The 27500-nt window shown below is 42.7% G+C and overlaps 1 protein-coding gene across 1 annotated transcript in view; it reads left to right on the top strand.

The window, feature by feature from the left end:
- Positions 1–25111, top strand: part of LOC147634865 (uncharacterized) — a 25877-nt gene extending 766 nt beyond the window's left edge. Inside the window, exons 4-5 of the mRNA XM_086803307.1 lie at positions 149–666; positions 24836–25111. Of these exons, the coding sequence (XP_086659433.1) occupies positions 149–666; positions 24836–24839 (522 nt within the window). The 3' untranslated portion in view covers positions 24840–25111. The remainder of the gene's footprint in view (positions 1–148; positions 667–24835) is intronic.
- The last annotated feature ends 2389 nt before the right edge of the window (positions 25112–27500 follow it).

Raw genomic sequence — 27500 nt, forward strand, 5'->3', positions numbered from 1 at the left:
GAAGTGATCAGCTGCACCACCACCGACAGGCTTCACGGCCAGGAGGCCTCAGAATCTACATAATTATGGGGCCCCGTGCAGTTAACAATAGCTGTGAGTATAGTCACCCAATCTACCAAAAATGTTTTTTTTTAATAGAATTTTATAGCACGCCACTATAGTGATTATAAACCCTGATATATTACAAGGCAGCGGTGAAGATGTCGAATCGCGTCCTCTGCGTCTCCTGCAATTAGGGTTTTTTTTCTCTCGCCTTCCTCTGTGCCTGCTGCGCAGAGGCTGCGTATTCTGGCAAGCAACCTCTTTCTCCTCTCTCGACAGCGTCCCCCCCTCAGGTGCATGGGCATCGCATGGAGGGGAACCCCCACTCTGCTCAGGGCGCAGGGTTCTGGCTTTGGGACTGCGCAAATCTCACCTCCGGTCAAAAGCACTCAAGCCACAGCGTTTCAACAGTTCCTGCAGTGGGCCACCTGCCATGGATGGGAATCGAGATGCGATGCTGAAATATGAGCAGGTGTTAGAAGACTTCCTGGATACAAAAAAACAACAGGAAGATTCCAAAGCCCAAGTGAAAGAACTAAATCTGATGCTGCTGCTGCCGGAAACAAGTCAAAGAAGATGCACAGACCAACATGCAATCTCCAGCAAAGGTAGCGGCCCCGTCAGGTAATGCCTCTTCCATTAAATTTATGGTCTGTGTTCCACCAGATATGGTTCAATCGATGGAAATGGATTACACAGCCCGGTGCTTAGTAGGGTTATCGTTCGGGCCACGACCACCAGTAGATTTCCTCAGGGGTTGGGTCAAAGACAACTGGTTCTCCATTCGTATTGAGGTAGGTATCATCCAAGCCCTCCCAAATGGGTATTACCTCTTTCTGTTCAAAGACTCAAATATGGCTCTAAAGGTCCTAGGGTCAAGGCAATGGATGTACAGGAACATCCCTTTTTGTTTCTTCAGTTGGTCCAAAAACTTTAACCCTCAGGGTCCAAAGCCTAGGCATGAGGCCCAAGAACGATTACAACTCGGCTTGGTATCCTCAGGTCCTTGTGGAAGTGGATCTAGATAGGACCCTAATAGACGAGGTTGAAATCAATTGCGGTGACTATAACATTCAGCAAAGCATTTTGTATAAACACCTACCCAACGCTTGCTTCCACTGTGGAAAGCAAGGGCATGTTATCAAAGAGTGTCCTACCAAATACCCCAATCTGAGTGCCATCAATTCCCCTAATCTTCCAATAGCCAACAACCAAGCTCAGCCTACTGGAGTGAATAATAATCTAACTGTGCCCCCTCACCTTGCTCCCTCTACCTCAAAAGACGAGGGAGAAAAGTTTATCGTATCCAACAGGAGGAAGACCTTTAGACAGAATAGGTCGGGTAACCAGAGGACTTTTGCTAACTCCTTCGCCTTGCTAGATAGCATCTTGGACCCTGAAGACTCGAAGGACTCCCAAGAGTTCATTCAATCCACGCCTCTAGATAGATCCAAAATTCTAGCCGAAACTAACTAAATGGACCATGACCAGGTGCTCCCTCCCCATGCAATGATGGCTGGTACGATGGGAGATGAGCAAGACAGGACTGATCAATCTCTATCTGATACAGAAAACGGTATTCCCAAAGAAATGGAGATAGTTAAGGAATTAAAAAGAATGCATGCTCAAGCTAGATCCACCACACCTCGATCTGCCTCCAAAGTGAGACCTAAAAAGTTCAACACTTAGAAAAAAGGTAAATGAGATGCACCACTCTGAATGTTAAGGGGCCTGACCTTTCAAAAGTCCAACTAGTGAAACAATGGCTGAGGAAACAAGGTAGATTTGACTTCATAGCTCTAACTGAAGTCAAAGTGAGTGGGGATGAGCTTGAAAAAAGGTTGCTCAACATTTCTAAAGAGCAAATCTAGATCTACACAGTCCACTGTCAGGGCTCTGGAGGAGTGGCTGTGGGTTTGCATATGGACCATCAGAATGAATTAAATGACGTGAGGATTGATACGTTTGATCAGTGGGTTGCATTTGAAATGAACACCTTCTCCTTCATTGGTATTTATGCTGGAGGTACTCAGGCTATCAAAATCAGAACTTGGGGTACCTTGAGAAGTGTTCCTGATCCTATCATCCTAATGGGGGATTTCAATATGGTAGAATCCAAAAATGACCAGCTAAGAGGTTTGGGTCAAGTCATAAAAGGGACTGAGCTCCAAGCTTGGCAGCTCATTTTGCTGATCACTTTGGGCTATGTGACGTAGGGAATATTGGTGAATACATGTGGCAGAATTACATCCATGGGGACTTGACAAGGAAAGCTAGATTGGATAGATTGGATAGAGGATATATTAGAAAAAAACCTTGGGTAACTCCTACTTGCCTCTCAGATCTCACTACCCCATTATATGAATGTAGAACTGATGTTTCTACTTGCCTCTCAGATCACTACCCTATTATATTAGTGTTGGATAACCATGAAAAAAAGGTCTCTAATCAATGGTTCTACAAGGATCCAGCTCTATTTAAAATGCCTATTGTGCACAGGAGGAAGTCAAAAGAATCTGGACTGAATTCTTCAGCTATGGTCTCACCCCTGCAACAACAAGGGCATGGAGTTTGGCCATCAAATCTACCCAAGCCCTATTGATATGCATCAGGTGAAAGAGGTAACCAGAATCAGGAAAAATAAAAGAGACTTGCCTTATCTGAAACTAAAAGAGTTGGAAGTGATAGCCAACAAGGAAGACCACCCTGCCATTCAAGAAGTTGTTCTTAGTACTAGGGCTGAAATTAGGAGAGAGGACGAGTTATCCCCAGAAGGAGGCCCTCCTATTCTTTAGAGATTAGTGGGCTGGGAAAGTTGACCTACCCACTCCTGAGATGTTCAAAATGCTGAAAGTCAAACAATATAAGGATGCAATCCCTACCTTGCATGATCCTAACAATCTGGGTAACTCCTCTAAGGAAGGGAATAGAATAAGAGTCTTCAAGTACTTTAATAACATATTTAGTAATGGGGGAGGGGTGACCAAGGACCAACTCAAATGCATTGCCCTCATAGGGCAGGCTAGGAAGCCAACCATTCCTGACACACTAGCTAAAGAGCTAGAAAACAATATCTCCAAAGAGGAGATTGGTAAGGCCATAGACTGCCTAAAGGTGAGGAAAAGCCCAGGTGCTACTGAATTCTACAAGGCATTCAAGGATATCTTGTTGTCTCCCTTACTTGGCGGTGTGGCAGGAGGCTGTCTCTTTTGGCGCATTGCCCCTCTCAATCAATGAGGGTTGGATAAAACTTATCCATAAGAAAGGGGAGAAGAATGATTTGAGCAATTGGAGGCCTATTACCATGTTAAACTGTGCATACAAAATATTTTCCAAGGCCTTAGCTCTGAGGCTATCCAGTCAGCTGAAGAATTGGATCAGACAGGAGCAAAAGGGATTCATCAAAGGAAGGTACATTTTGGATGCCATTATCACTTTGTGGGAGGGCATGGAGTATGCAAAAGAATCTCAACACGGGACTACATCTGTCAACATTTCATCCAGATGGTTAGTACTCTTTTTGGAAATGTCACTGCTAGGGTGAATGTCAATGGAGTGCTTTCTGGTGCTTTCTCCCTTACCAAACCTATCAAACAAGGCTACCCTCTAGCACCCCTCCTCTATGCTATTGCTGTGTAGATGATCTGAACTGGCTGATTAATGATAGGATGGACAAAGGGGAAATGAGTGGCATCGCTCTTCCCAACAATAAGCAGTTATGCACCCAAATGTTTGCTGCTGATGATACAAATGCTATGGTTGCTAATAATGAGCTAAGCATTAGGTGCTTATGGGAATGCTTGGACATTTATTACAGGGCTTCTGGATCAGTTATTAACCATAAGAAAATAGGTATCAGGACTCTCATTGATAAGCCTCTCGACTGGCTGATCCAAGCTGGTTGTAAGGTCCTGGGGAAGAGGGAGTGATTTTCATATTATTGGGCATTCTATGGGCTTCAAGGTCACCCTCAACAAGTAGAGATGGCTATGGGTGTTAACTAAGGTGGAAGGGAAACTGGCCAAATGGCAGAAAATGCATCTGAACCTGGGGGGCAGGAAGAGGTAATCAACCATTTCATTATCCCTTCTATCATCTACTTTCTTAGCTGTTGGAGACCTCCTGAATCTGACTTATTGCAATTCATAAGGTTATGTAGGAACTATCTATGGGGGGAAGAAAGAGGTAATCAACCATTTCATTGTCCCTTCTATCATCTACTTTCTCAGCTGTTGGAGACCTCCTGAATCTGACTTATTGTTTGCAATTCATAAGGTTATGCAGGAACTATCTATGGGGAGGGGACCCCTGGATTAGGAAAATCCCTAAAGTTAGGTGGAAATGGTATTGTTTGGAAACAGGTAAAGGGGGCCTTGGTATCAAAGATGTGTCCAACCTGGCTAATAGACTGGCTACCAAATGGGTGTTGAGAAGCTTTCTCTACCCCTCTGAAGATTGGGCGTGGCTGATCACTAGAAATCTTGATCAATTCTAGCTCAAACAATTCCCTAAGTGAAAGAACCTCCTCCCAATCACAATTATGGCAAGCAAATTCATGGTGAAACCGGTTGGTAGCCAGCTGGTCTCTTCACTCTGGTCGACTTGGAATGCTGTTAAGACTGACCTTATCTTTTCTGAGAAACCTAGTTACACGTGGACTTGGAAATAGCGTCGAAAAGAATGTCAAAAAATTCTTTTTTGTTTTTTTATGTGACTTCTAAAAAAATTCAAGTGTTTTTAGTTCTCATAGTTCTTATCAACCCAGCTTTTAGTTACTTTTCAAATAAATAGAAAGATATGTAATAATATTTATAAAAATTAATAAGCCAATATTTGTTTGCTAAATCTTTCACTAATGATCCCAAATATAAGGATGTATGTAGCAATATTAACAAGAAATTATGACAAGTGTTTTTAGTTCTCATAGTTCTTATCAACCCAGCTTTTAGTTACTTTTCAAATAAATAGAAAGATATGTAATAATATTTATAAAAATTAATAAGCCAATATTTGTTTGCTAAATCTTTCACTAATGATCCCAAATATAAGGATATATGTAGCAATATTAACAAGAAATTATGACAATTTTCTGCTAAAGCTCCCATTAATAGTCCCAATCAAGAAAACTGTGACAAAAACCAAGTATTGCTTGGCAAATAAAAATGAAATAAAATGTTATAGCTCATCATCGACTCTCTCATCCTCTTCAGCTAGATCCATGGCTCCAAATACATCTATTTCTAGAAATACCTCTCCATCTACATCTTCGTCAATGGGTGTAGCCTCGTTTGTTGGAGTAGAAGGTAGTTCATCCATATTGTCCTCTTATATTTCAGGCATTAGAGGTGGTTGTGTTGAAAGTTGTTATTCTATTTCTTCTTTAAATTCCAGATTAGCTGGTGTGTTTGCTTCCAGTGTTAAGTGTCATTGCAAATCAACCTAATCTAACTCTTGTCACTGTATCGTCTTCACTCATCCTCGTTAGGGTTTTTCCCTTAGGCATGCATCAGAGCACCCATTCATTTACATTCTAGCATAGTATATAGGGTCGCACATGGCTTACATCAGTATAGTAGTCATCCTAGAAATCCAATATAGAAAGTTAGTCTAAGCATCTTGCATCTCAAAGGCATACAAGATTTACCCATGAGTTTTCTGGGGAAGAATGACATCCATCATTGAAGGAGAAAATGGAGCTTTGGGCTTCAACCGGCATCAACATGGGCTTCTCCATATAAGAAGACGGAAGTGGCTCTAACATCACCTCAGGAGGTACAGAGTTCATGAACGATGGAGATAGTGTGTGAAAGGAATCCACAAACAGGTTAGTGGTGTTTCAAGTTTTCCAAGTGGATTCGTCAGCATTTTCCATGTAGTTCCCACAGTGGAGAAGACTTTGGCTCAAAGGATTCAACTCCTACAGTCGACCTCAGTCCCGCGGCACAAGAAAAACAAAGTGGGGCAATGGTTTCAGTGGAGGAGGATCATCAGAAGAGTCAAAGTATCAATAGTTTAGCAAAGGGGAATGTCACATGCACACCGACTTGGCAGTCCTCTCTGTTCCTCGCCACCACTCATAAGGTATTGCAGCATCCTCATCACCAGAGCCTACACCACTCAGGACGTTAGCCCTCTCTGCTCTTAATCACCCCTCAGATATCGCAGCACCCTTGTCACCAAAACCTGCACCACTTCACCTTCCACTGCCCACTACCACCTCAGAGTGCCTCTGCATCCCCACTGATGAGATCCTTCGACACCGACCTCACAGAGTGCCTTTGCTTCGGCATCGACTGTGCTTCAGCTTCGACATCATCTTTGCTTCTAATCTCCATAAAAACAAGCCGTGGATATAAGGGCAAGTAAGGCACTATCACGTCAAAATGCCTACGGAACTCTCGAACATGCAAGATCAACTACTCTACCATGTGATGCGCAATCCTCTCCATAATCATGTGCTGCTCTGCCTCAGGTCTAGCACTCTATACCTCAGTCCTGGCCTACTCAAACAGTAAAGCATACAAATAATTGATTAGTCTCTCTAATTAGGTATTACTTAAAGAAATTTATAACTTTAGACCTTAATTATAACTCTTTTACATATACAAGAGATACCTACCAGGTGGATGTCAATCTCTCTCGCATGGTGTGCCTTTGCAGCTGCCTCTATATCGTCTGCAATGCTGCTCTAAGACGATCATTCTCCACTGTTGCCTCTAGCAACTCCTCTGTGAGTCTCTCACTCGTAGTAGGTATGGGACCCTACACACGATCAACCATGCCGCTCATTTTAAAAATATAGAAAAGTACATACAAAAATGTAAACAAGCGACTATGAAAACCCAAAGAAGCAATGAATATGTATAAATACCTCAGCATTTGTTGATATCGATCATGAAAATTGGCACACCACGTGCTGGATGCTCTCAGTGTGGTACTCTACACGTTGATCCCCACCTGGGCTCCTAGTGCCTCAATAGTGCCTCGATAGTACACAAAGACACAAACGGAGGATCTGTAGAAGCAACTACATGAAGGGCTAGTGGAGGCCACCTCCCCTAGTCTCGGAGACGACCTCGACCAGCACCGCCCTATCAGGCCGATGGTGGCTGGTGTAGTCAATCTACTCCCCTAAGACAAACTCTACATATAACTTCTTTACAAAGTATATGGGGATCTGGCGGTTGTTCGGCATTCTCCCATATGCAGCAACATATCGACTATAGATATGTGCTGCCATTCGAGGATGCGAACACAGCAAAATAGTAAGGGGCTTTCCTCAAGCCAGGCTATTTTCAGCAGTGGAACTCTATTACAAGGGGAGAACTCCAGTTTTAGGGAGGCGCCTGCTTTTCGGTGCATGGAAGGAGATGGTGACTGGTTCTACAGCTTCCTACAGCCAACTACCACTGCCTTCCGCACGGAACTCACATAGGTGTGTGGCCAAGGCAGCTGGTCAACTTCTTTTGGAGCTTTCCTACTGCTGGTGGGCTATTTAAAGCCCTAAAAAGCTCTTGGTCATGGCAATAGAAAGAGCAAAAGAGCTGGCTGATTTGTGGAGAAGGGATTCCCTACTGATCAGAGACCTTCACGATTGTGAACATCTACTAGTCGGCTTCCCTTGTGGCTTCTGAGAGGTGGTTGACTGCTACAAAGCTAGTCAACTTGCTTTGTGAGCCAGCCAAGGAGAAACATGAAGATGCAGGCTGTCCCGGGCTAATGTGGGAGTGCTATGGGTTGTCCATGGTTGCCCTACATGTGCTTTATGCCAGGAATTCTCTTTGGTGCTGAAGATTCACATCAAATTCAGCATATATTTTTTTGGTTTTCATATTGTACTGTAAGAAATAGGTGCTAGCCAGTGGAGAATCCCTAGGAACCCGCAAAGTTATATTTGAAAGCAGACTACTTTTTGGTAATCTAACCACCAATAAAGGGGGGGTCCAGCTCATATTTTGTCCCCTAGTGTGGTGTATTGTGCAGGGCTATTATCTTTCTTTTATCTGACATGCTTCTGTGTTTATTCACAGTTTTCATGGTTTGTAAGATTTCTAATGTTACAGCTACCCTTCCATTACAAGAGGAACTTGAGTACATGGGCTCAAGTTTTCACACAAAAAAGAGAAACAGACTCTCCACATTACAATTGGAGAGACTTGTCTTTTTCCATTGCAATCTCCAATTGCTAGAAGAAAAGGGTCATCCCATTGAGCCTCGCCAAGTGAATCCAGATAAGATTGATATCACAAAGTGCAAGGAGATTCTCGACATTCCTCAAGGAGAGAGACATCTATTCGATGCTCTATGAGGAGATCATGGCTCCAGCTCACACTACACGATCTCATCGAGAGGCTAGTACTAGTGATGCACCCGCACCTCTAGAGGATGAGGCATTTGAGAACTCAGCTACTATCGACAGTGGCCCCCTGAGAGTGAGGCTGCATAAGCAGAGGATGCAGATGAGGATGAGCATAAGGATGTAGATGAGCATAAGGATGTAGATGAGCATGAGGATGAGGATGAGGATGCAGATAGCAGCTAGCAACATCATTTTATTTGGACATGTTATTTAGTATGGACATGTAACATCATATATTTATGTACTCTTTTGATAATTTCTTGATGCTAGCTTCTAGCTTCATTTGTAAAATTTATGCCATGGATCATCATGACTCATCACCCACGTGGTGATCCTTTTGGTTTCTGTTTAGTGATCACTATTAATGAAGCATAAAGCTTTTCTTGGTAGTGGTGGGTAGTGGCCCAATGATCAATCATGATTTGTGATAACATCATATCTTACATGTATTTTGTTTTTATTGAAATTAATTCAATGCGATCTCTTATAAGTTGTGTCATAGGGCTAAATACATTTTTTTGCATATTTTAAGTTAAAAATATACATGTTTTTTCTATTTTGTTTGAAAACCTTTTGGCCCCGTTTCTTACCTTTTAGGAAAAGTTTTAAAACGTATGAAACCCGTTTTATACCGCCATTTCAGAAATGCTTGGTAACACTATTCCCGTGTCCCATAGTGTGACATAAGAAACAATGGTTCTTTGTCCTATACCGTGTCTGTTCAACCTCCAATGATGCCCTCCTTAGCTTTCTCCTCAAGAGGATTCTTGAGCGTAGAATATTTCTTATTGCCCGATTGATCCTAATAATTTTTCTTTTTCTCCTTTCGATCTTTATTATTTTGAGACCCCTTATGCTAGGTAGATGAATGTTGTTGGGGCTTGGGATTAGACTATACCTGCTTGGGCTTACCTCCATTCAACATCAGTTCTTGATTCTGAGTGAGGTTCAGTGCCCATGCATAAGTTTGAGGTTCAAAATTCCTAATTGGGTACCTAATGGATGTTTCTAAATCTCGAATAAACTGCTTGAACTTATCTTCTTCTGATATGCCGCTGCTGGACCATGTTATTGGAGTAGGTCAAAACAAGCAAACCACCCTGAGTGAGTTGTAAAACTCATCCTCACAATTGATCATATATTGTGGTGGAAGAAAACGGGCTTTGAGGTCAACCATGAAAGTAGCCCAATCAAATTTGAATTGGCCTATGATGGGGTCTGTGTGAAGTTGTGACCAATGTTGCCACCAAGTAACATTTTTCCCAGTGCACTAGGGTGCTACCACACATGGACTAACTTGTGGATCTATAATTTTTAGCTTAAGGAAAATGTGCTTCAAATTGATGAATAAAGCGAGTAACACGAGCATGATCACACTTACCATCATGCTTACTAAAATTTGGAGATGTTCATATGATGGTGGTGGTAGGGGTGGTGGAGAACGAGGTATTCTGAACCATCTTCTTGGGGAGGGATGTTGCCATCATCCGGTGATGCTCGATTTGCATAACCTCCTAGTCGGGTCTTTGCTAAAACTCTCGGTCGGCGGCTTCTCAATGGCACTAGTCTTCCTCATATTTGTGTGTGGATTCCTTATCACTTTGTTCCTCTGCACATCTCTGTTCTTCTTTATTTTTTCTTCTTCTACTTTTCTTCTTGCTTCTTCATGTCTTTCATCGTCTTCTCTTCTTTGTTCCTCCATACTAAAGAAAATATGTGCCACATCTGAGATACCTTCTTTGGGCTTCTCTTTTTCTATGGGGGCAAGCTGCATCTTTAGAGAATTTATTTGCTCCATCATTGTCCTCAGGAGCTCTTATGTGCTTGGTGGAAGTGTACTTTCTCTTGGTGTGTCGCGTTGGAAGGTTTGTGCCTCCATAACCTCCTACTAGCTTTCTTCTGATGTGATTTCTCTCCCAACATGGTGGAGGCCTGGGTGTTTTTTCTAGACCGCAGCTTTACCATCCTTTGGATGCTCTCACTTCTTTAGGTAGCCGAGTGGGGTCACCAACTTGATGCTCTGATACCAATGTTACATGCGCTGAGGTTGATTATGGTAAACGCACAACAAGGCCTTCTTTATACCTTTATGTGGTGAGATCTTTAGCATCCAATTTAGAGAGTAGAGACAAAGAAGAGAATAGAAGTGAAGTAGACGACACAGTATTGGGTCCCAATTTACCCATTGAAGCCCCCCCCCCCCCCCCCCCCCCCCCCCCCCACTGTGCAAGCAAGAGTATTTGCTTATGTTAATTCTTTAGAGAATGTTGTACAATGCTTGAGAATAAGCCATATGACTGCCCGTGCTGCAAGGATGAGGAAGATTGTACATGGGTTGCATATCCACCAATCTGAGGCACTACAAAAGACTCTTTGGGCCACTTATGCACATCCAGATAGTTGAAGGATTGTACGTTTGCAAGTCCAGATAGATGTAGAACTGCACATATGTTGGCTGAATGTGCTGAAGAGATGCTTCAATGATTTCCTAAAGAGAGTAGGATGCTAATTGATGCTTGAACTACTAATTGCTCTTGCTGTGAAAACTAAATGAATAATGAGGGAATGATGCGCGTGCTTTTATATTTACCAAGCTGCTAGCCGATTCATACTACCAAAGGCTGTCCGCCTGCTTTATGGACAAACAATACTATTTTTTCAGCATTATGACTCCCTGTCCACCACTGGTCGACTGTTGCTGCTGCTGCCTCTTCCAATGTTGGCGGACTAGAGCTCTAAGGGTTCCATACCTAGCCGTCTTGCTCTAGGATGACCTCATGTGGCTGGCCAACAGTGGGTAGGGGAAGAAGTAGGCAACTAACTGGTTGCCTAGGTCCCTCCTCCAAGGCCTTGATGAAGCCCTTATGTGCTGGCCCATAGGTGAATCTAAACCAATCTATGCTCATGAAACCCTATTGCTAAGGATATACCTCTATATGTTTTATCTGATGAAACCCTATTTCTAAGGATAGACCTCTACATGCTTGCTAATGAATCCCTATTGCTAAGGATAGACCTCTACATGCGTTATCTAATGAATGGGTTAAGAGGATTGACTCTAGACTAACCTGCATGGCTCAGAGAGACTGACCTATGTAGCTCGTTGATTGTCCTTGGACTGAGGGCTCACAATGGGGTCACAACGTATGACAAATATTCCTATAAAATGGTACTATTTTGTATAATTATTTGAACTAATGATCATGCCAGTGTGTCACTATGTACCCCAGTGCAGGGTGTACGTGACGAGGACTTTTAGATTCTAGTCTCTAGAGGTAGAGATAGAGGCGAACTATTTTCTTAGATGCCTAATTTATTATGAGATGTGGGTGAAGTTCCACTTGCTCTTTTTCAAGATGGATTTGGTCCACTGGCCCCAGTCATTGACTCTCCAGACTGTACCGTTGTTAGGGTTCTATTTGATGGTGTTATGCCAAGTGAGAGATAATCTATGTAGAGAGGCACATACATAGATCCCAGATACCTCATAGTTATTCATCACTTGCTTCTTTCTTTCGACCCAGGATGGAGGTATCTCTAGATCACCACAAGGGGACCCTGATTCAAGTGACCTCACTTGATGGACCAACTTACCAAGTAGCCACTCGAGCCAGGATGGAGGTATCTCTAGATCACCACAAGGGGACCCTGATTCAAGTGACCTCACTTGATGGACCCAGGATGGAGGTATCTCTAGATCACCACAAGGGGACCCTGATTCAAGTGACCTCACTTGATGGACCAACTTACCAAGTAGCCACTCGAGCCACTCGAGCTATTATGCCTCCCAGGTGCCACTTTAGAGAGAGCACTCTAGCTACAACAAGCTTGATGGCCGAGGGCTATTGGACTGAGGTGACCCTGCACACAGGAGCTCCAAAGAGACATAGGAATGCTCTACCACCACAGACAATGGATGTGGAGAGCTTACATAAGGTCATAGATGTTGAGTCCACACATTGACCTCCCTCCACCTCTTCAGACAAAGAACTTATATGTGATAGCCATTTTTCTTTACCACATCACATGTCTCTCCCATTACAAGGCTACTTTGTAACATGGTCCTTGTAACATAGTCTCTTTTATGATGGTTTTGTCTAGGTGGCTAGTTTGTTTTTCCATGTGAAAATCACTCATTGATTCATTGTAACAAATCTGGTTGTACAACAATGGAGAGGACTCGAGAGAAGCTGAATGGTAGGCGCCTTCCTCCCATGAGTGGTTTGGAGAGGGTGGTAGGTTAGGCCGGCGGTCATTTAGGGAAGCCATTGCTAAGTGTTGGGGGCAACCCACACAATGATCTTGAGCACACATACAAGGCCAAAGAACGGCGCCTTGTATAAAAGGAGGTAGAGGATGCCCAACTTCACAAAGTGTCCGGTGCCCACATTAATAGTGTTCACGCCCACTTATTTATGTGTGTATGCAAACATAAAATTCCACAACAAGGCTTTCTTGCACCAGTTTAGACTCCCTGCAAATTATTAACCACTTGCCACCAACACAGAAAAGCATTATCACTTGCCATAGCATGCAGGCATCCCTGCTGACAGTGTTGGGCTCTACATGGCATCTCAGGGCAGCACACAAAAATAAGTCAAACTACTAATAGAAATCCATTGCTCAAGCATGTAAACATGAGTAAAGAAAATGCATATAAACTCATTCTCAATGCTTGTTCCTAGCTAGATGAATATCCAGTCTCAGTGTACACCATTTAGGAAAGGGTTTGAGGACCAAATGGTGATAAAGGGTAGCTCCTTCTTGGATTCTGTCATCTCATATGAGACCTTGGTTTATCCTCCAAATGCGGAGATCATGGGTGATATGCGGCCAGTGGGATAATAGGCTATTCTAGAGACTGGCATAGTTATAGCGCCAGCTCATTTAGTTGGGTTCACACTATAGAGAACCCTAGTATGTATTTGGTTGAGTACCTTTTCATATTGTGTGTACTCTTATCTTTGTATATGGTGTGTTGAGTGTTGTGTGAAGAAGAAGAAGATTTTGAGCCTCTCACCCTTTGTGTTCTCTTTTAGGGTTTTGTGAGTGTGTGTGTGCTTGCAAGAGCTCAAGCTCTCTTCTCCCCTGCATCTTTTCATGGTATCAAAAATTGGTTCATGCTAAGGGCTGAGCTGTAAGCAAGAGAAGCACAAGAAGCGGTACGAGGGTAAGAGCTTCATCTACTCTTCCCTATTTGTGTTGGCGACTACATCCTTGTCTCGGGAGCTCTACAGGAGGCACCGGCAAACGATCTCTGATTGAGGAGCTTTCTTTGCGAGAGTAAAGCTATAGGGCAACTATATCGTCCTATCGGACGTCTTATCGAATGACACTTTTTGGGTCAAAAACGTGTTTCGAACACATTAGGACCTCTGTTTTTCAGAAAGCAAGCGATTTCGAGCACTGCGGGTAAGTCATCGATTCTATGCAGAACTCTCTTTTAAGAACTGCAGGAAGACAGATTGGTTGTGCAGACATTGTGTGTGCTGCAAGGAGGTCAACATTTGCCATTGGGTATATGAATGTATATTGAGGTCACTGGTTGTGACATTTGAGTGTAGTACAGTACCGCTGCAGAAAATACAACAGTTTGTGCATGAAAACCAGAGTGCTATTTCTAATGAATTTGTGTGTCTGGCAAGATGTCAAATGATGGCATAAACCAGATTGTTGCTGAGAAGCTTGGCAAGAACAACTTCCATGCTTGGAAGTTCACGTTGATAAATTTCTTGATGGGAAAGGGTTACTGGGACTACATATAGAAGGTGAGCATGAAGAGGTATCGGAGATATCGGAGATCGATCCGACTGCTGCAGATATGAAAGAGTTCAAGGATTGGAACCAAGGAGCCAGAAAAGTTATGTATTGGCTCTCTATCAGTATACAGGACACCATGATTGGGCACATACAGGATGTCAAGTCCCCCAAGGAGGCATGGGACACCTTGGTAAAACTCTATGAAATGAATACCAAGGCACGAAAGACATAATTGAAGAATGAACTTCATACTGTGGAGAAAAAGAGTATGTCTGTGAATGGCTATACATTGAAGATCAACGGTATTGTGAAATCCCTTGCATCTATTGGCGTTTCAGTAGATGATGAGATGATAAGGTGGAAGTCTGTCTACTGGTCTCGGGCCACAATACAAGGCGTTCAAGACGTCTATTCAGACTCGGGAAAACATTCCCAATTTCACAGATTTGGTGTCTATGTTGATTATAGAAGACTGTTGATTATAGAAGAGATCAATAGTCTTCACAAAACAAAAGCAGTTCAGAGCAACAGGACTTTTACACAAGTTCAAGAAGAGGACAAGGTAGAGGAGGCCATGGACGCGGCCAAGGAGGTGGCCGAACAAGTAATCAAAATTATGGCCAGCAGCAGCAACAACAACAACAGTCCCAAAATTCACAACAACAACACGCAGGTGGAAGAGGCCAATTCAGAGGTAGGGGGAGTCAAAGAGGTCGTGGAAATTGGCAAAGGCAGTATAATGATACACGTGGATGCTTTTATTGTGGGGTAAGCCTGGACATGTGCAGGCAGATTGTCATAAGAAGCAGGCAGATTGTCATAAGAAGCAGGCTGGCATGCAAAATGGAAAATCGGCAAAGGCAGTATAATGATACACGTGTTAGCTTTTATTGTGGTAAGCCTGGACATGTGCAGGCAGATTGTCATAAGAAGCACGCTGACATGCAAAATGAAAAATTACAGCAACACAACTATGCATCCTCGAGCAGAAACAATGAGGATAATAAAAGGTTGTTTGTTATGCAGCATGTCGTTAATGCCATGTCTGAAAATGTTGAAGCAGCACATAAAGATGATGTATGATACGTTGATTCAGGTGCTTCGAACCACATAACAAGTCATGGGGAGTGGTTCAAGGAGATGAAAAACTTTGAAAGACCACGTTTTATGGAAACAGGAGATGACACTGCTCATCCAATTGCCCATGTTGGAGATTTGTCATTGTCTATGCAGGATAGCAAAGTGAAGTACCTTGCAGATGTCCTATGTTCCGAACATAACAAAGAATCTGGTTTCAGTTGGCCAGATGATTGAGCAAGGTTTGCAGGTTCGGTTTAACCCTGATGGTTGTTATGTTGAAGACTTTAAAGACAAGTGCAGGTTGGTTGCAAAAGGCAACAAAGTGGGCAAAATGTTTACATTGAATGTAAACATGCCTGAAGTGAGTGCTGTGATGTTTGCAAATGGTTCAGGAATTATTGCAGACACAGACATTTGGCATAAAAGAATTGGACATGTGAATGTGTAGAGAATGAAGTCTATGCAGACTACAGGAATTGTGACAGGGCTGCCAAAGTTTAAAGTTGAAGATATGCAGAAAATATATGAAGCATGCCAATTTGGAAAGCAAACAAAGCATGTATTTCCACGTGACAGAAATGTAAGCAGAAATGCACTAGATGTTGTGCATTCAGATGTATGGGGTCCTACAAAGACCATATCTATGGGAGGCTGCATGTATTATGTGACATTTATTGATGACCACACAAGGAAAGTGTGGGTATACTTCATGAAGGAAAAGAGTGAGGTGCTCACTCATTTTCAGAATTTCAGAGTTATGATTGAAAAGCAAACAGGGAAACATGTAAAGTGCCTAAGGTCAGATGGAGGGGGAGAGTACTTCTCCAATGAGTTCTCTGAATTTTTGAAGAAGAATAGTATTCAGCATGCAGATACACTCCGCAGCAAAATGGAGTTACTGTGAGCAAAAAAAAGGCACATTGCTGAGATTGCGCGAGCATTGATGGGAGAGAAGAATATGCCGCATAGCTATTAGGCTGAAGCTGTTTCTACAGCAGTTTACTCATGAACATGACTCCAACTGTGCAGCCATACATGATGTAACTCCAAAGGAGAGGTTTACTGACAGAAAACCTGATTTGTCTCATCTGAAAGTCTTTGGATGCATTGCATATGTGCATGTGCCAGATGAGCTGAGAACTAAGCTGGATCCAAAAGCTGAAAAATATGTGTTTATTGGGTATTCCCTTGAGCAAAAGAGATACAGGTGTTATAACCTTGCTACACGTGAGTTGAGGGTAAGCAGGGATGTTGTTTTTGATGAGATGATCAGCTGGTATGCTGCTGAAAAAGAAGCTGTTGAGGCTGATGTGAGTGGAAATGTGGTTGCACAGAATGCAAGTCAGCAATCACAGTCTTTGAGTGGACCAGGAGAGTCCTCATCTAGTGGTTCAGTTGATAGACCATGGAGTGGCAGGCTGCGTCATAATATCTGTCCTGCAAATGTGATTAGTACATCACATAAAAGCAAAGAGAAAGTGGTTGAGCCCCTTAGTATGCTTGACATTTCTGCAAGGCATTCTCATGTTGATGGAGAGTCTAGTGGCTCAGATATGAGCCTTGATGAGGATCTTGGGATACCAGCTATGAGAACACCTGGTGTAAAGAAGGCTATGGAAGCCATGAATACAAAGCTGCAAAGATCTAGGAGAGTGAAGAATCATGTGCAGAGGTTTACCTATGATGGTTATGTGGCACATCACTATGCATACCTAGCAAAAGTTATACAGGTTGTAGAACCCACATGCATTGATGAGGCTCTTGAAAATGTGTGTTGGGAGAAAGCTATGGATGAGGAGATGGATGCACAATATGGAAATGAGACTTGGGATTTAGTGCAATTGCCTGAAGGCAAGAAAGCCATTGGATGCAAGTGGGTATACAAAGTAAAACATAACAGTGATGGAAGCATAAGCAAGTACAAGGCTAGATTGGTAGCCAAAGGATATGCACAGATATATGGCATTGATTATGAGAAAACTTTTAGCCCATTTGCCAAGATGGAACAGTAAGAGTTGAGATAGCAGTGGCTGCGTCAAAGCAATGGTCTTTACATTAGATGGATGTAAAGAATGCATTCTTACATGGGAATTTGCAGGAAGAGGTGTATATGTTGCAGCCACCTGGTTATGAGGATGTGAGTCACCCCGAGCATGTTTGCAGGTTGAAGAAAGCCTTGTATGGCTTAAAACAAGCACCAAGAGCATGGTCTGACAAGATTTCTGAATATCTTGTCACTATTGGTTTTCATGTAGCCAATGCAGATTGTTACCATATTATAGTAGTGATGTGTGTGAACACACTTAGGACCGCCGGGGCACTTTTTCCCTCACTAGGAGGTTTTTTCCTCCGTGCATTGTATATACGCCCATTATCTTCTAGGGCTTGTGATCTTTCATTTTTGGCACTCATAATACACTACTGTGTTGTGCTCAAGCTTCCTCATCTTCTTGAAGTTGTGTGTGCATTCCTGCAACCCTAATTCCAACAATTGGTATCAGAGCAGGCTTCCTCCTCCCGGGCAGCATCACCGGCACCTGCCGCTTCATCTCCTCCGATTGCAACGAGGTTTCACGAGCGTCTGCAGGTTAGTATATGCCGTGGGTGAGCCCGTAGGGCTCAGTCGTTTCAGAATTTTGATCTGAAGTCATTTCGCCCTCCGTTTTTGCATTCCAAGTACTGCGCAGGCAAAATCGTCCTACTGTGCAGATTTTCTGTCAAGATTAAAATCTGCAGGACAGGTGCCCATTCGTCTGTTTTGGGCTGTGCTATATAGCACAGGTCGATTTTATACAGGTTTACCTCTTGCAGACAGCATTTACATCTAGTAGTACAGTCATTGGCCATGGCTGACAACAATGATGTATTCCGCATGTTGGCTGCTGAGGATAAGTTGGATGGCACCAACTATCCATTGTGGGCATATATGATGCGACATGTATTGGTAGCAAAGGGGTTATGGAATATTGTGCAGGGTATTGATGCACGTCCTATTGTGGCTGGAAATGCTGCAAACACATCAGAAACAGGTACTGTTGATGATGGTGCAGGCACAAGTGCTGTAGCAGCTGTTCGAGAACCACCACTTTCAGCAGAGCAGATTCGTTGGGATGGTAGAGATGCGCAGGCTCATGCCTTGATTGCGCTGTCTGTCAAACGTACCATTATCCCACATATTCGCTCCTGCAGGACTTCTAAGGATGCTTGGGATGTACTTGCCACATTGTATCAGGCAAGAAATGAGGCTCGTGTTGCTTATCTCCGAAAACAGTTGGAGAATGAGCATATGAACGAAGGTGATTCTATGGATAGCTTTTTGACAAAGATCAAGGATTTCAAAGAGCAGCTCATTTCTGCAGATGAAATCCTGTCAGACAGTTCACTTGTGCAGACTGTTTTGAATGGTCTACCAGATTCTTATCAGGGTTTTGCTTCCACTCTTCGCTTGATGATGAAAGGCAATCCCAATGCCTTATCATTTGAGGAGTTAGTTTCTGTTTTGCTGCAAGAAGACCAGTCAAGGCAAAACAGGAATAGTATGCGTGTCACAGATCAAGCTTTCGGTGCTAGTCAGAGAAGCGGGAAAGGTAAAGCTGGCTTTTCTTCTAGTAAGCAGAAATCTGCAAATGCTGCGCAACCAAAGAAGGAAGACAAAGATGAGAAGAAGGGTGACAAACACAAGACATTTTGCAAGTACTGTAAGGGAAATGATCATGTCATCAAAGCGTGTCCTAAGCTGGCTGCGAAAGAGGCTAAGAAGAAAGAGGCTGGTATGGCTGTTGCAGATGCCTCTCCTTCTAACAATGAATCTGCTAATGTTGTGCTAGATACAGAATGGGCATTCAATGCGCAGTGCAGTTATGACCCATCTTTGCATGACACATGTATGTCTGCAGTAGATTCAGATGTATGGTACTTTGACAGTGGTGCCACTAAGCATATCACCTCGCAGCGCAGTTTATTCACTTTCCTTGAGTCTGCTCCCACAGGGAATACTGTCACTTGTGCCAATAACTCCTCTTATCCCGTTAAAGGAGTTGGACAGATTGTGCTGAATGTTGCAAATGGCAACACCTTTACACTTTTTGATGCATTGTATGTGCCAGGGATCAAAAAGAATCTGCTGTCAGTCTCCGCATTTGCCAAAACAGGTTTGGTTGTAAAATTTGTGGATGACAGATGTACTGTTCATGATCTCTCTTGTGGTGACATCATTGTAGCATCTGGTTCACTATGTCGAGGGCTGTATAAGCTCAATATGGATGGCAAATGTGTAGAGGATTCAGCATGTGCTATTATGGATACGCAGGCTATTTCAAATGCAAAACTGTGGCATGCACGTTTTGGTCATCTGAATTTTGCAAGTTTGCTGCGCCTGCAGAAATCTGAAATGGTGTCTTCTTTGCCTAAGCTTGAGGCACCTGTCAAGCATGTTTGTGAGGGCTGCATATTGGGTAAAATGCAGCGTGCTTCCTTTCCCAAAGATGGATCAGTGAGAGCTGAACGCAGATTGCAGCTTGTTCACAGTGATGTTTGTGGTCCCATGCAAACTCCATCATTTGGAAACTACCTTTACTTCGTGACTTTCATTGATGATTTTACCAGGCATGCATGGGTATATCCTTTGAAGGCAAAGTCCGAAGTGTTTTTGTGCTTCAAACAGTTTTTGGTTATGGCTGAAAATGTGTCAGAAAGTAAGATGGGCACCCTCCGTTCAGATCGAGGGGGGGAGTATATGTCTTCAGAATTTAATGCATTTCTGGCTGAGCGTGGGATAAAACACCAATGTACAGTGCCGTATACACCACAGCAAAATGGTGTGGCTGAGAGAAAAAACAGGTCTCTCATGGAAATGGCAAGATGTATGGTTAAGAGTCAAAGTCTACCACATGGTTTTTGGCTTGAGGCTGTCATGTGTGCCACTTATGTACTAAACAGGTGTCCCACCAAAGCATTACAGGTTGTCACTCCATATGAGGCATGGCATGGCCGCAAGCCATCTGTTGGCCATTTACGTGTTTTTGGTTGCCTGGCATATGCATTAGTGCCTGTGCAACATCGCAGAAAATTGGATGACAAAGCTGTCAAATGTATTTTTGTTGGATATAGTGCTGAGAGCAAAGGCTATCGTTTGTATCATCCACAGACAAAGCGCATTTTGGTTAGCCGTGATGTTGTATTTGTGGAAGATGCAGTTCAGCCCTTGGTTTCATGTACTAAGGAGACAGATATCAGCTCACGTGATGTCTATGATACATTGTTGCCTCTTTTCAGTGGTGCACAGTCAAGTGCAATACCTCATGAGGCAGTTTTTCAGCCTATGCAGGTTTTAAATGATGGCACAGATCAGCCTATATCTGATGCAGATGTGCATGATGCACTTGAGGATGAGAGACAAGAGATTGAGGGCTCTAGGAATATGCCTAGATGGCTGGTGCAGACTTTGCGTGACAGCAAGTTGGATGCCCCTTTGTCTAGTCGCACTCGTTCTGGCTCTCATGGTGCCTCTTATGCGTCAGATTGTTATGCATTGGCTGTTTCTAGTATGTGCGATGAAAGTGAGCCTGTTTCATTTGATGAGGCACAAAGTTCAGAAAATTGGATGGCTGCTATGCAAGCAGAATACGATGCTATTATGAAGAATGGTACATGGTCTTTATGTGACTTGCCCCCTGGCAAGAAGGCCATTGGCACTAAGTGGGTATACAAATTGAAGCGTAAACCTGATGGCACAGTGGATCGCCATAAGGCTAGGCTTGTTGCAAAAGGTTATGCTCAAGAGAAGGGCATTGATTTTGATGAGACTTTTGCTCCCACATGTCGTATGACCACTGTTCGTAGCATCTGTGCATTAGCAGCTCATAATGGTTGGAATGTACATCAGCTGGACATAAAGACTGCGTTCTTAAATGGAGATTTGCATGAGGAGGTGTATGTATCGCAGCCTCGTGGTTTTGTTCAAAGAGGGCAGGAAAACAAAGTGTGCAGGTTAAAAAAGGCTTTATATGGTTTAAAGCAAGCTCCACGAGCTTGGTATGAAAAAATACATGCATATTTGACTGCACATGGGTTTCAGAATAGTCCAACAGAGAGCACTTTGTATGTCAAACGTGTGGATGGTGTACATCTAATCATTGCTCTCTATGTCGATGACATGCTGCTCACAGGACCAAATAAGAGTCATATTGCTGATTTTAAGGCTGATTTGAATGCCTCTTTTGAGATGTCAGATTTGGGGCATTTGCATCATTATTTGGGGATACAATTTAAGCAGTGTGATGGAGGTATTGCTTTGTGTCAGACAAAGTATATTGAAACATTGTTGCGGAGATTTGGCCTTGAAGACTGCAAGCCTATTGCTACTCCAATGGAGACAGGTTTGAAGTTGAGTCTTCATGATGCTGGAGATCACTTTGATGTCACACTCTATCAGACAGCTGTTGGTTGCCTCATTTATGTATGCATTACGAGGCCAGACATTCAGTTTGCAGTCTCACAGGTGAGCAGATTTATGCATAGCCCAGGCATTAAGCATTGGCAGGCAGTGAAGCGTATCTTTCGCTATTTGAGTGGTACTCGGCATCTTGGGTTGTTTTATCCCAAGGGGGGATCATTGCCGCCAGATTTACATGCTTTTTCAGATTCTGACTGGGCTGGTTGTTATGACACACGCGTGTCCACGAGTGGTTTTTGCTTCATGCTTGGAAGCTCATGCATATCATGGTTGAGCAAGAAGCAGCCTACTGTGGCCACTTCTAGTTGTTTCACAGCTACGGTTGAGTGTGTGTGGCTCAGACGCCTTATGGCTGATTTGGGTGTTGGGCAGCCATCTGCCACCACCATCTTCACTGACAGTCAGAGCGCATTGGCAGTTGCGCGGAACCCAGTGTTCCATGCTCGTACGAAGCACATTGAGGTGCACTACCATTATGTCAGGGAGAGACTCTCTGCAGGAGAGATCAGTTTGGCTTATGTGCCAACACAGGATAACCTTGCAGACCTTTTCACAAAGGCTCTGCCTCGTGAGAAGTTCGAAGCTTTTCGCAAAGCTTTGGGCTTACTCCCTTTTGTGGATTCGTCCACATAGCTAGACACTTCCCTATACATGAGTGCTAGCTCTTGTTCACCGCATCACTCCAGGGGGGATTTGTTACCATATTATAGTAGTGATGTGTGTGAACACACTTAGGACCGCCGGGGCACTTTTTCCCTCACTAGGAGGTTTTTTCCTCCGTGCATTGTATATACGCCCATTATCTTCTAGGGCTTGTGATCTTTCATTTTTGGCACTCATAATACACTACTGTGTTGTGCTCAAGCTTCCTCATCTTCTTGAAGTTGTGTGTGCATTCCTGCAACCCTAATTCCAACACAGATTTCTCGCTGTATGTGAGACACAGTGATAGAGGGGTTGTGCTTGTTGTCATCTATGTAGATGACCTGATCATTATGGGGGACCATGATGCAGAGATCTTTGATGTAAAGATCTTGCTTAGACAGAAGTTTGAGATGAAGGATCTGGGGAAGCTCAGATATTTCTTGGGCATTGAGGTGATTAGGTCACCACATAGTATTGGATTACTGCAGAGACAGTATGGCTTGGACATGTTGTCCAAGTATGGTATGACAGGCTGTAAGCCTATCTCAGTGCCATTGGATTAAAATGGCAAGTTGAGTGCAGATTCAGGAGAGATTTTGAAGGATCCTACTATGTATAGGCGCATAGTAGGAAGCTTGATCTACATGACGATCACCAGGCCAGATTTGAGCTATGCTATTGGATTGGTGAGTCAGTTTATGCAAGTTCCTCGGAAGTCGCATTTAAATACATTGAGACACATAGTGAGGTATGTGAGGTTTACTTTCCATTGTTGACTATTTTATAAAACTGGGACAGAGATATGTGTACATGGGTACACAAATGCTGATTGGGCTGTTAGTATCTCAAATAGAAGATCTACTAGTGGCTTCATGTTTTCTTTGGGGAGTGCTGCTGTAACTTGGAGCAGTAAGAAGGAGCCTACGGTTGCTCTATCCAGTACTACAAAGGCCGAGTACAGAGGTGCTGCTATGGCAGCATGCAAGTAGCTTGGTTGAGAAAGCTACTTGTAGATTTGGGTCTATCAGTGGTGGGTAGACAAGTTGATCATTTTTTGTGATAACCTTGACAGTATACAGTTGGCCAGGAACCCAATTTTTCATGCTCGCAGCATGAAGTATGTTGAAATATACAAGTGCATAGGGTGTGTGCGGGAATAAGCCCTTGGTTAGAGGCTGTAAAAGAGAATCTGTAAATGTGAGAGAACTTATGAAAAGGTGAGAAGATTTAGGAAGTGTGGAGATATTCTGGGAGAGGTGGAGAGAATCAAGCAAAAGAGGTGGAGTGAATCAAGGAGAAATCAATGGGATTAGATGCTTGGATGTAAACTCTATAAATTGAGGCATTGGCCTAATGAGAATTTGCTGGTTTTTTATTATCCATGCTTACATTAAGCTATTAGTTAATTACTTACTAATTATATTTTAATTATCATCTAATCACTTTGTTAATGATGTTGATTCTAGCATTTGATCCACCATAGCTCATCACATTGCTGTAATTTTAACAAAGCATATAGAGGTCCACTACCATTTTGTCAGAGAGAAGGTTTTGGCAGGAGACGTTGACCTTGTTTATGTCAGCACACACAGGATCAGGTCGGTGATATCTTCACCAAAGCATTGGGTACATAGAAGCTCCGCAGATTCAGGGCTTCGCTTGGTGTACATGAGATGGAGTTGAGCTTGAGGGGGAGTGTTGAGATATCGAGCTCATCTAGTGAGGCGGTGGACACTGATAATCCGCCTGGGAGATAGGCCACACACTTACACCACTAGCATGGTTGGTAAGATCATGGGTAATATGCAAACCCTTATCTTCAACCAATAGCCTTTCTGAAAGCAAATAAGATATTGCTCGACCAACATGCAATGTCTTTTGAATGCCAAGGAATGTCATAACTGTGAGTCATCAAGGGGATGCACAAAGGTGAGTTGACCACCAGATTGTGAAGTTTTGGTGAACCACCGGATTGAAACCTCCCAACATGTGTCTCTCATCGCTTCTAAATTTAAAAATAGATGATGGTATACAATGCAATACATCAAACATGTATTGTGGCCATGCAGATGACCTCCTTGGAATGGTTTCAATATGGGGTTGTTGACAACCAAATGGAATGGAGTTGTGGGACAAAAAGGCTACCACTCTCATTGACATGCAAAGTCTAAGGAAAAAAAAAGGGAAGATGGTTTTCTGATTTCTCATCAAAAATCACGAAGCCTATTCTTGATGCCAAATTATCCGAACTTGATTTTGGCATCAAGTTTTTCTCTACATTCTCCCTTTGAATATTTTGATTTATGTTGTCATTGTAGTAGTTGTAGTAGTCCCTTCCTATAATTTTTTTATATTACTAATCTCTTTCTTTGTATGTGCTTACAGTCATTTGTACTTTGTTTTCTTAATTACCTTGCTTGAAACTAGTTGTTTCCCTAATTTTATTCAGATTTGCCTATGATATTGTACACATATTTTAAGCTCTGAAGTCACAGGTGAACTTTTCTGAAGGATGCCTTCGGTAGGCATATACCTTGCAAAAGGGAAGCTTTATTATAGTGCTATAGATGAGCAGCCTTCTTTCACACATCGGATTTTACAGAGGTCGAGGTTTGTTATAAGGCCATTCTCCACAGCAACACAGCATAGCTACTTGAAGAAGTCAACAATTATGCAGGGATCTTTTTTGTCAAAGTGATGATCGTGATTAAATAAACTGTGGTGGTAAAGAGGAACATGGAGGTGAATCTTGTTTAGTGTGAATCAAATGAATGCACACCAAAACTGTAGTTCATTGAATTTCTAAAAAATTCTATCAATTTTAGTGATTCTTGTTGCCCTTGTACCTCATGGGCCTCTTTCGAAAGAGGCACATACTCCTGACAATCATCCTCGTATGGGCTTTGTACATTTGAAGCATGCATGGCCCATGAAGGTGCTCCTCTTTTGTTACTAGATCCATGGAAATCTATACACAGCACATCATCAACCACTTCTAAGTTGGACGTAGCCTCATGCAAGATAGAGGTAAGCTTGGTCACAGTGTCAAAGTGTAGGTTGTTGGCAACACTGTTAAGTTTGTAGTAATGTGATGAGCTATGGTGGATCAAATGCTAGAATCATTTAAAGCAATGTGATGAGCTATGGTGGATCAAATGCTAGAATCAAAGAGATTAGATGATAATTAAGATGTGATTAGTGAGTAATTAACTGTTGATAACTTAATATAAGCATGGATAATCAAAAACCAGTAAATTCTCATTAGGCCAATGTCTCAATTTACAGAGTTTACATCAAGCATCTAATCGCACTCATTTCTCCTTGATTCACTCCACCGCTTTTGCTTGATTCCCTCTACCTCTCCCTCCGAGAATATCTCCACACCTCTTAAATCTCCTCATGCTACCCTTTATTCTCTCCCAGTAGATACTTCTCACCTTTTCACAGGTTCTCTCACATTTACATATTCTCTTTTACAGCCTCTTGCTAAGGGCTTGTTCCCACACACACCCTTTTCACTTGTATATTTCAACAAACACTAAGCTCCCATTGAAGCTTAGTGCCTCTTCAACTCCAGAAGGCGAATTAATGTCATTCTATTGTTTGCGACGAGAAAGAGAGAGAGGGATTTGTTTCCTTGACTTGTGTATCTATAGACTATGAGTTTTATCCTTGCCATGCACTCGGATTGTGAGGTACCAAGAGACCAACAAGTAATGTGCTCACACTCAAAGACCAACAAGTAATGTGATCACACTCAGAGAGACACAGGACTGCATGCAATCGTTTTCCACAGCATGCATTTGTTTTCAACAGAATACAATCATTTCGGAAGTAGGCAATCGTTTGCAACAACATGTAATCATTTTTATAAGCATGCAATCGATTGAGAAGTAGGCAATTATTTTCAATAGCTGCCTATAATCGTTTTCAATAGCTGCACGTTTTCAACAGCTTGCAATCTTTGGGGAGAGAAGCATGCAATTATTTTGAACAACATGCAATTGTTTTGAGCAACATGCAATTGTTCTTATAAGCATGCAATCGTGTTGAACAGCATGCAATCGTTTTTATAAGCATGCAATCGTGTTGAACAGCTGCAGCTGTTTCAAGTGGAGGAGCAACAACAGACGGATGCATGGTTGTGTTTTATGAATCGCGTGCATGGAATAGTTCAACTTGTAGGGGAAAACAAAGAAGCACCAAAACTTTACCAATTCACATGATGGCAACAACTTATTTGCAGCAGCTGGGGACAGCGACGAGATGAAGTCATCTCAGAGTGCCATTGATGAATTCGTTCCGCTGAATGTGCAGCATAAACGGTGCGCTCCAATGCTAGGGCCCATCTACATGTGCCCCAAATAGTGCCTGTCAGAGTCGCTGCACCACTGTTCGAAAAAAACTATTTTCCCAAAAAGTACAAAACCTTCATCTAATAATTGTGAAATTATTTATAAAGAAAATTTTCAAATTTTGAAGGTTTTTGTTCTACAACCCCTCAAAATCTGCAGGTTTTTGTACCCTTAAGTTTCAAATTTGAAAGTAATTTTAAAAATCTGCAAGTGCAAATTACACTATACCCGGGTTTTTTTCGAACACTGCGCTGCACCACCGGAGAAATTTCTCTCATGTGCCAACCGTCAGAACCTTAACTTTTTTATGGTATGGTCTCCTGTTGTTCTTGACCTGTCAAATAAATGTTACAATTTTCCAAATAATAAATGCAAAGACACATTGCTTGAACGTGTATAGCAGCAGGACCAACCTATGTCAAAAGCACCAAAAGTGTGCACATATATGCATAGTGAACCCCAAAGAAAAAAAAAAAAGGAGTTGCAAACTCACCAACTGAACCATAGGTCCCACTACTACACATGAGAGAGAGAAATAGAGAACACAAGGAAAGCAATTAACTCACCACCCAACCTGGACCCCGCTACTTCAAAGAGGAGAGTTAAGACGACGAGTGAATTTATATCAAGGTGAGGCCTTCAAATCATGGACTTCATTCCACATGAATGACTACCATTCATATCCCAGCAACCGCTAGGGGGTTTGGCAGCCCTAAATCCATCTCTCACAGACAATGTACTTTGATCCAAACACACTGGTGACTCAACACACAATTATGTGGTGCAGACCTCCTCACTACCTAGA

The sequence above is a fragment of the Cibotium barometz genome, chromosome 10 (assembly GCF_041138505.1).
Source record: "Cibotium barometz isolate CiBa-2024 chromosome 10, ASM4113850v1, whole genome shotgun sequence".
NCBI classification, from domain to species: Eukaryota; Viridiplantae; Streptophyta; class Polypodiopsida; order Cyatheales; family Cibotiaceae; genus Cibotium; species Cibotium barometz.